The 10,476-nt window shown below is 36.6% G+C and overlaps 1 protein-coding gene across 9 annotated transcripts in view; it reads left to right on the top strand.

Moving 5' to 3' along the window:
- ZC3H13 (zinc finger CCCH-type containing 13) overlaps positions 1-3,760 on the top strand; it is a 91,382-nt gene extending 87,622 nt beyond the window's left edge. For all 9 annotated transcript variants that reach the window (XM_030882232.2, XM_060287841.1, XM_030882231.2 and 6 more), the window contains one exon: positions 2,922-3,760. In XM_030882232.2, coding sequence (XP_030738092.1) covers positions 2,922-3,092 — 171 coding nt within the window. In that variant the 3' untranslated portion in view covers positions 3,093-3,760. The remainder of the gene's footprint in view (positions 1-2,921) is intronic.
- The last annotated feature ends 6,716 nt before the right edge of the window (positions 3,761-10,476 follow it).

A 10,476-nucleotide genomic window follows, 5' to 3' on the forward strand; every position in this document is an offset into this window, starting at 1 on the left:
GTCTGGTGGTGTATTTTGGGGTGTCTGTGGCCTTATTACGATTTTAGGCAGCCTCTCTGCTAATGGGTGAGGTTGTGTTCCTGTCTTGCTAGTTGTTTGGCATAGGTTGTCCAGCACTGTAGCTTGCTGGTCATTGAGTGAAGCTGGGTGCTGGTGTTGAGATGGAGATCTCTGAGAGATTTTTGCCGTTTGATATTATGTGGAGCTGGGAGGTCTCTTGTTGACCAGTGTCCTGAAGTTGGCTCTCCCACCTCAGAGGCACAGCACTGACTCCTGGCTGCAGCATCAAGAGCATTTCATCCACACAGCTCAGAATAAAAGAAAAAGTAGAGAGAAAGAATTAGTAGAAGTAGGAAGGAAGAAAGAAAAAGAAGAAGGAAAGAAAGGAGGGAGGAAGGAGGGAAGGAAGGAAAAAAGAAAGAAGATACAGTGAAATATAAAATATAATAAAGTTATTAAATTAAAAAATAATTATTTAGGAAAAAAGGGACAGATAGAACCTTAGGACAAATGTTAGAAGCAAAGCTATACAGACAAAATCTAAGAAGCATACACATACACACCCACAAAAAGAGAAAAAGGGGAAAAAATAATAAATCTTGCTCTCAAAGTCCACCTCAATTTGGGATGATTGGTTGTCTATTCAGGTTTTCCACAGATGCAAGGTACATCAAGTTGATTGTGGAGCTTTAATCCACTGCTCCTGAGGCTGCTGGGAGAGATTTCCCTTTCTCTTCTTTGTTCTCACAGCTCCCAGGGGCTCAGCTTTGGATTGGGTCCTGTCACTGCATGTAGGTTGCTGGAGGGCGTCTGTTCTTCACTCAGACAGGACGGGGTTAAAGGAGCTGCTGATTCAGGAGCTCTGGCTCACTCAGGCCGGGGGTAGGAAGGGGCGCAGAGTGCGGGGTGAGCCTGCGGCAGCAGAGGACATCAGGACGTTGCACCAGCCTGAGGCCTGCCATGCATTCTCCCAGGGAAGTTGTCCCTGGATCCCGGGACCCTGGCAGTAGCAGGCTGCACAGGCTCCCAGGAAGAGGGGTGTGGATAGTGACCTGTGCTCGCACACAGGCTTCTTGGTGGTGGCAGCAGCAGCCTTAGCGTCTCCCGCCCGTCTCCGGAGCTCCTTTAAGCAGCGCTCTTAATCCCCTCTCCTCACACACCAGGAAACAAAGAGGGAAGAAAAAGTCTCTTGCCTCTTTGGCAGGTGCAGACTTTTCCCTGGACTCCCTCCTGGCTAGCCGTGGTGCACTAACCCCCTTCAGGCTGTGTTCACGCAGCCAACCCCAGTCCTCTCCCTGCGCTCCAACCGAAGCCTGAGCCTCAGCTCGCAGCCCCGCCCACCCCAGCAGGTGAGCAGACAAGCCTCTGGGGCTGGTGAGTGCCGGTCGGCACCGATCCTCTGTGTGGGAATCTCCCCGCTTTGCCCTCCACACCCGTTGCTATGCTCTCCTCCGCAGCTCCGAAGCTCCCCCCTCCGCCTCCCGCAGTCTCCACCCGCAAAGAGCCTTCCTAGTGTGTGGAAACCTTTCCTCCTTCACAGCTCCCTCCCAGTGGTGCAGGTCCCGTGCCTGTTCTTTTGTCTGTTTTTTCTTTTTTTCTTTTGCCCTACCCAGGTACATGGGGAGTTTCTTGCCTTTTGGGAGGTCTGAGGTCTTCTGCCAGCCTTCAGTAGGTGTTCTGTAGGAGTTGTTCCACGTGTAGATGTATTTCTGGTGTATCTGTGGGGAGGAAGGTGCTCTCCATGTCTTACTCTTCCGCCATCTTCCCCTCCACCTGGAAAAAAATTTTAAATAGTCTATTCCTGTGAAATATTTTTCATTTGCAAAGTTTCTTTAGATAATGAAATATACTAGAAACTTATTTAAATTGAAGTTCAAGGAAAAAAATTTTCCAGAGTGGTGAGGAGATTATATAGTGTTTATGAGAATATACCAAATTGAAGAGGAAATAAACACAAGTGATTATATGTAAACATTTCCTTGAAGAATAAAGGAAATTGAAGCTCAGCTTATTTTTTGTTTGGTTCAGGTAAGGAACCCCAGTTGAGAAAGACAACAGAGGAATTTTTTTGAATGATGACACTTCTGATTGCGGTCGTGGTTTCTTGAATATATACATGAGTGAAGACTCACAGAACTATACATAAAAAGCCAGTTTTACTGTATCACAACTTATAAAATATTTTTTATAATGCAAATGTGGTCAAGGCATCACTCTTCCTTTAAAGATCTAGAAGAGAAATAGCAGAATGCTGGAGATATTCAAATCTTTATTTCATTCTACACATGGTTGGAGAACATTTAACAAAATTTTATGACAATAACTTTCAAAACTGCTAAGGTCGCTTTAAGCTCCAATAATAGCCATCTACAGCTTAGTTTCTCAGTAGACTGCACTGATCAGCTGTCTTCTTTCGAATTTGTTCAGTTCTGGAGCCTACATCTTATGTCATATCAACAGACCAGTAAGGAGTATGGAATGTTCGGTGCTTCTCTTCAGAGAATTGATTGTCATGTGAAAGTAAGACTGAATTAGTGTGTAGCTCCATAGAAGAGATTTTATTTCAAAACGTGGAAGAAATAGTACTGTTCAACAATAGAATGTGCAGTGTTTTTCGTTGTTTTGTCATTGGAAATAATGAAGTAAAAACTACTTGATTACCTGTCAGGGATTGTTGAGAAGATTCCTGCTTTGAGCAAGAAGTTAGACTAGGTGCCCTCTAAAGATTGCTTTCTTTTCTAAGATTCCTTGAGTCTGCAGACATTTCTTAATTTTGCTTTTAAATATCCAACACAGCTAATTTAATATTCATCACTAACGAATTTTTCTTATAACTGATATTTTTGTTAGCAGTTAACCTGTCTTTTCTACTGTCAACTAATAATGTACATGTTTAATTTGTTTTTGTTTTCTCCAAATAGGGCACCGTAAAACAAGCTTATACAAATGCTCCAGTGGTAGACAATGAACTCTTACGACTGAGTCTTCGATTATTTAAGCGGAAGACTACTTGCCACACCTCAGGACCTGAAAAGACTGAAGATAATAAACTCTCACAGTCTAGTATCCAACAGGAACTGTGTGTGTCTTAAGACTGAAGTCCAGGCACATTTTCGGTACTATTTCCCTTTATCAGTGCATATTCTTTTTCAAAGTTCTTTGGTTTGACAAGTGTTATTAGTGACAAAGGCAGAAAAAACTTATCAGCCATGCTAAAAGAGTGACAAACTTTGATTTAAAGACAGTAGTTTGGCTAACAAGATTTTACAAAAATTTTTACACAGTACTTGATACTCATGCAAAATAATGTGAAAGCATCTAGATTTAGTAGTTTATTCTGTACCTTTTGTTAAAACTGAAGACTTTGAAAACGGTCATCCCTGCTCTTCCTGCCTACACAGATTTTTTTATGAAATGGAGCCACTAATTTATGTACTGGATCATCCTTACAGAAACTGCGATTTTCTCCAGAAACAGTGTGTTCACTGAATGAACACACACGCCATGCACCGCTGTGCTGCACAGGACACAGAAAGTGGGGCTGGGCCTTTTTGCTGTGTGTAGGCAGGAGCAAGCCACAATCCTGTTTTCCTTTCTAAAATTGTAACAAAACTACTTAATGGCTCTTCGGTTTTTTTAATATATGTGCATTGTTACAACGTCTATTGGATCTATTTCGAGTCTGAATGGTTTTGTTTATTATCAGAGACTGTCGACTATTTTTATTTTTAATAAATGTACCTTCCCTTTTCTTGTTGTAGATTTACTTTGCTCTTCATTAATCTTACTCCTGATGTTCTAAAACATTTGTCATCAACATTACATGTTTCATACTTAAGATATTTTACTGCTGGAGTTATTACTGGACAGCTGTGAATAATGCAATAATAGTTGAGGATGTACTTCAAATATAGCTCAGTAATACTTGAAACAAACCAAGAGTTAACCAACCTATGTAATCTGAGTTTTAAAATCCTACCATCATACTTTTCAGAGCTATAACCTTTGATTACATTAACCTGCCTCCAGATACAGAGTGGTGAGGAGATTATATAGTGTTTGTGAGAATATACCAAATTGAAGAGAGGAAATAAATACAAGTGATTTTATGTAAGCATTTACTTGAAGAATAAAGGAAATTGAAACATTATTTTCTGTTTGGTTCAGGTAAGGAATCCCAGTTGAGAAAGACAACAGAGGAATTTTTTTGAATGATGACATGGTTACTTGAATATATACATGAGTGAAAACTCACAGAACTATACATAAAAAGCCAGTTTTACTGTATCACAACTTATATTTTTTATAATGCAAATGTGGTCAAGGCCTCACTCTTACTTTAAAGATCCTAGAAGAAAAATAATATATAAAACAATTTACTTTTTATAAATAATATATCTGCTTTATTTTGTATGTACATATTTATCTCATGAAGTGGACTCTTAGAAGGATTTGAAATGGACTCCACTGCAGAATTTGTGGGCAGACAGTAATGACGATAATGAAGGAAACCAATGAAAATTGTAATTTGATGATTGCCTTTCAGAGGTTTTTGTTAAAACTGTAATCCTGTTACCTGTCTCAGTAGTTGTGTATCCTTTTCCTACAGGTAACCTAATGTTTGTTACTGGTTGAAAGGTTATATTCATTTCAAGAAACAGTCATTGTGCACTTAATTTTTACAAAATACTTACCCAGCAAAGGAAATAGTCTTATTTCCAAGTGACCTGGAAAGCATGTATAAGAAAATTACCTTCTTGGGTTTTGTTTTGCTACTTGTAAACACAAAGATTCAGGTGTGTTTCCTCTTCCAATTGGTAAATGTTTTGAATAAAAAAATAAAATTCTTTAATGACCTGGAGAATGAATAACCTTTAGAAAACTACTTCCTGTTTTAGTGGATAATATCATTCTCTGTAGCATAAAGATTTAAAGTCATAGAACCTCTAATATTAGTTCCAAGAATTGTGGAGTGTAACAGAAATAATGGTTTTCCTGTTTTGTGCACTGACTTTAGGAATATTTCACAAGTTATTTCTTTACAGAAATGAAAACTCTGTAGGTAGGTTTGCTATATAGTCAAATCCGTTGCCATTTTAGTTTTGAATATCTTTTTGTTAGGTTGTAAAAGAAAATGTTAAAACCGTTTGTTTGCTTAGTCACAGTATTCAGAGCTTTATGCTCCCACTGGGAATGTCCTGTTAAGTCTCATAATTTTTAAAAATTCAAACATTCTGTGTATTGCTAATCATATACTCATAAAGTTCTTCTAAAGCAGATCTTCTTGTTGAATTTTCCATAAAAGCTCTTGGACCATAAAATCTCAAACCAGTATTCCTGGAAACATCTTCCAATCTATAAATTGTTAGTACAGTTAATGGTTTTCTGTCTCATAACTGATGATGAACTTTGTCCATTTGCCATAACTGCACAACTGGACTCCAGCTGCTAGTGATAAGGAGTTGTCTGTCTAGAGAAGAGGCAGAGAGTTATGTCTGCCATCCAAAGTAAATAAAATGGGAGTTAACAGATACTTATATTTTGTTGAGTCAGTTGTTTGATTTTTTTTTTTTTGGCAGATGTCCTCACTATTTAGTAAAGTCTTATACTAAACTTATAATAGTTGGTAGCTTCTTCACAAAAATTTGTAACTATACTCAAGTAGTACCTTAATATGTTAAAATCTGACCCATCACTTCTCTTTATTCTGATCAGTAACTGCAGGTTATTGTCTCCATCCTTCCCCATGACCACTTATGACTTATCCTTATTAATTTGAAAATCTGTGGCATCAGCAGAACATCCCACATTATTCCTTACTGTAAGATTATGGTAAATAGTATCTATATTGTCAGTGATGCTTTTAAATCTCAGAAAGAAGAGCCAGCATCTGAACCTCAATTTGTTATTTTAAAAGGTGTATGGGTTCCAGCACAAGATAGCTACATAGGAGGATCCTAAACTCACCACTTCCCATGGCCACACTGAATCTACAGCTGCATATGGAACAACTTCCTCTGGACAAAACCCAAAACTAGCTGAGAGACCCCTACAAGGAAGAACCCACATCTAAGCTAGTAGGAGAGGCTGAGACAAAATCTCACCATAAATCCCACTCTCAGTATGGAGACCCCCAATCAAGAGGGAACTCGCAACTTTGAGGTTCTCCCTGAAGAGTGAAGGGTTTGAACCCCACATCTTGCACCCCAACTTTTAAAACTTGCCACTGAGAGACAAGCCCCCCAAACAACATCAAGAGACCCACACTGAGACACGTTGTAAAGTTCAAGTTAAAGACCACGAGAGTATCTTAAAAGCAGCAAGAAAAAAACAACTTGATACCTATAAAGGAACTCCTATATGATTATCAGATTTTGTCAACAGAAACTTTACAGACGAAAAGGGAGTGGCATGATATAGTCAAAGTGCTGAAAGGAAAAAACTGCCAGTCAAGAATTCTCTACCTGACAAAGTTGTCCCTCATAATTAAAGAAGAGATAGAGTTTCCTAGACAAGAAAAGCTAATGTTGTTAATCACCACTGGACTGGCCTTACAAGAAATGTTAAAGGGGCTTCTTTAATCTGAAATGAAAGGGTGTTAATTACTAACAGGAAAACATGAGAGTACAAATCTCACTGGTAAAGGTAAATGTATGGTAAAATTCAGAAAAATCTAATGTAACAGTGATGGGTTAATTACTTATAAGGCTAGTATGAAGGATAAAAGACAAAATTAGTAAAAATAACTACAGCCATAATGATTTGTTAATGGATATACAAGATAAAAAAAAACATAAATTTTAACACTAAAATACAATGGTGGGGATTAAATGTAGAGCTTTAGGTTGAGTTGATACTTATGTTTTTATCCACTTAAAATGGACTATGATAAATAAGTGTTGTAAGCCTCATGGTAACCACAAAGCAAAACCCTATAATAGATTTACAGAAGATAAACCTGAGCATACCACCACAGAAAATCATCAAATTACAAAGAGAGGAGAGGAAAAAGGAATTACAAGACAGCCAGAAAACAATTTAACAAAATGGCAATAAGTACATACCTATCAATAATTAGATTATACGTAAATAGACTAAATTCTCAAATCAAAAGACATTGAGTGGCTGAAAGGATTTAAAAAAACCAAGACTCATCTAATATGCTGCCTACAAGAGATTCACTTCAGATGTGTGGACACACAGCTGAAAGTGAAGGAATAGCAAAAGATATTCCATGCAAATGGAAACCAAAACAAAGAGTAGCTATACTTACATCAAACAAAATAGACTTTAAGACAAAAACTGTAGTAAGAAGCAGACATGGTCACTGTATAATGGTAAAGGGGTCAATCCAACAAGAGGATATATTACAATATTTATGTACCTGACAGAGAAGAACCTAAATAAAGCAAATATTAACAAACCTACGGAGAGAAATTGACAGTAATACAATAATAGTAGGGGACTTTAATATCCCATTTCCATCAGCGGATAGATCATACAGATAAAAATTAATGAGGAAACATTCGCCTTAAAAGGACATATTATACCAGATGGACTTAGAAACATACACACAACATTCCATCCAAAAGTAACAAACATTCTTCTGAAGTACACTTGGAATATTTCCAGGATAGATCATATGTTAGGCCACAAAAAATCTTAATAAATTTAAGAAAATCAAAATCGTATCAATCATCTTTTCTGACTTAACAATGGTATGACTAGAAATCAGTTGTAAGAAAACTGGAAAACTCACAGGTATGTGTACAGAGGCTACTGAATGACCAATGGGTCAGAGAAGAAATCAAAAGAGAAAATTTAAAAACCTTGAGACAAATGAAAATGGAAATACAACATACCAAAAGTTATGGGATATAGCTAAGCAGTTCTAAGAAGGACATTCATGGCAATAAATCCCTACATTAAGAAAAAAGAAAGACCTCAAATATACAACCTAAATTTACACCTCAAAGAACTAGAAAGAGGACAACAAACCCCAGAATTAGTAGAAGGAAGGAAATAACAAAGATCAGAGCAGAAATGAATTAAATGTAAATTTAAAAGCCAGTAGAAAAGATCAATGAAACTAAGAGCTGGGGGGGTCGTTTTTGAAAAAAATTGACAAATCTTTAGCAAGACTCACCAAGAAAAAAGAGAAGATTCAACTAAGAAATGAAAAAGATGTTACAACTGATACCACAGAAGTACAAAGGATCATAAACTACTACAATTATTCAGCAAATTGGACAACGTATAGGAAATGGACAAATTCCTAAAAACACAATTTTCCAAGACTGACTCATGAAGAAACAGAAAATCTGAACAGATTCATACTAGTAAAGACATTGAATCATTAAGTAAAACCCTCCCAATGAAGTCCAAAAGTCCATGACCAGATGTTTTCACTGATGAATTCTACCAAACATTTAAAGAATTACTACAAATCCTTCTCAAACTCTTCCAGAAAACTACAAGAAGCAACACTTCTGAATGCATTTTATGAGGCGAGCATTACCCTGATACCAAAACCAAAATAGGATACCACAAGAAAATTACAAGCCAATATCCCTGATGAACATAGTTGTAAAAATCCTCAGCAAAATATTAGAAAACCAAATTTAACAATATATTAAAAGGATCATACACCTTGACCAAATCAGATTTATTCTAGGGATGCAAGGATGGTTCAACATCAGAAAATCAATCAGTGTGATACACCCCCATTAACAAAATGAAGGATAAAAAAGTATATGATAATCTCAATAGATGCAGAAAAAGCATTTTACAAAATTCAACATCCATTCATGATAAAAAGTCTCAACAAAGTTGGTATAGAGAGAACATAACATACTAAAGGCCATATATGATGTGCCCACAGCTATCATACTCAATGGTGAAAAACTGAAAGCTTTTCCTCTAAGATCAGGAAAAAGACAAGAATGCCCACTCTCACCACTTTTACTCAGCATAGTATTGGAAGTCCCAACCAAATCAGTTAGTCAAGAAAAAGAAACAAAAGTCATCCAAATCAGAAAGAAGTAAAACTCACTATTTGCAGATGACATGATACTATATAGAGAAAACCCTAAACTCCATCAAAAAACTATTAGAACTAATAAATGAATTCAGTAAACTTGCAAGATACAAAATCAGTGTGCAATAATCTGTTGTGTTTCTATACACTAACAACAAACAGAGAAACTAAGAAAGCAATCCCATTTATAATTGCATCAAAAAGAATAAAATACTTAGGAAAAAATTTAACCAAGGAGGTGAAAGACCTGTACACTGAAAACTATAAGATGAAAGAGATTGAAGATATAAATAAATGGGAAGATAATCCATGTTCATGAGTTAGAAGAATTAGTGTAAAAATGTCTATACTACCCAAAGGAATCTACAGATTCAGTGCAATCCCTATCAAAATTCCAATGGCACTTTTCACAGAAGTAGAACAAACTCCTAAAATGTGCATGGAACCAAAAATGACCCCAAATAACTGAAGCAAATTTTGGAAAAACAGAATAAAGCTGTAGGCATCATACTCCCTGGTTTCTAACTATATTATTGTACAAAGCTATGGAAATTAAAACAGTATGGTATTGGTATAAAAACAGACATGTAGGTCAATGGAACAGAATAGAGAGACCATAAATAAACCCATGCATATATGGTTAATTAATATATGACAAAGGAGTCAAGAATATACAATGGAGAAAGGACAGTCTCCTCAATAAATGAGGCTGGGAAAACTAGACAGCCACATGCAAAAGAATGAAACTGAACCATTATCTTACACCATAAAAAAATTTTAAGTCGAAATGGATTAAAGACTTGAATGTGAAACCAGAAACCATAAAACACATAGAGGAAAAAATAGGCAGTAAGCTCCTTGACATCAGATGGCAATGATTTTTTGGAACTACAAAAAAAAAAAAAAAAGCAAGAATAAACAAGTGGGACTATATCAGACCAAAAGCTTCTGCACAGCAAAGGAAACCATCAACAACATGAAAAGGAAACCTACAAAATGGAGAAAATATTTGCAGATCATATATCTGGTAAGAGGTTAACATCCAAAACATATAAAGAACTCAGAGGACTCAAACCAAAAATCTCACACAGAAAAAAACCCCCAAACAATCCCATTATAAAATGGGCAGAGGATCTGAACAGACATTTTTCCAAAGATGACACACAGATGGCCAATAGGTACATGAAAAGGTGTTCAACATCACTAATCATCAGGGGAATGCAAGTCAAAACCACATGATATTACCTCACACCTTTTAGAATGGCTGTTCTCAAAAAGACAAGAAACAACAACTGTTGGTGAAGATGTGGAGAAAAGGAAGCCATTTTGCACTGTTGGTGGGAATGTAAATTGGTGCAGCCACTATGGAAAACAGTATGAAGGTTCCTCAAAAAATTAAAAATAAAATTACCATATGATTCAGCAATTACACTTCTAAT

This window comes from Globicephala melas, chromosome 18 (genome assembly GCF_963455315.2).
Source record: "Globicephala melas chromosome 18, mGloMel1.2, whole genome shotgun sequence".
Classification (NCBI taxonomy): Eukaryota; Metazoa; Chordata; class Mammalia; order Artiodactyla; family Delphinidae; genus Globicephala; species Globicephala melas.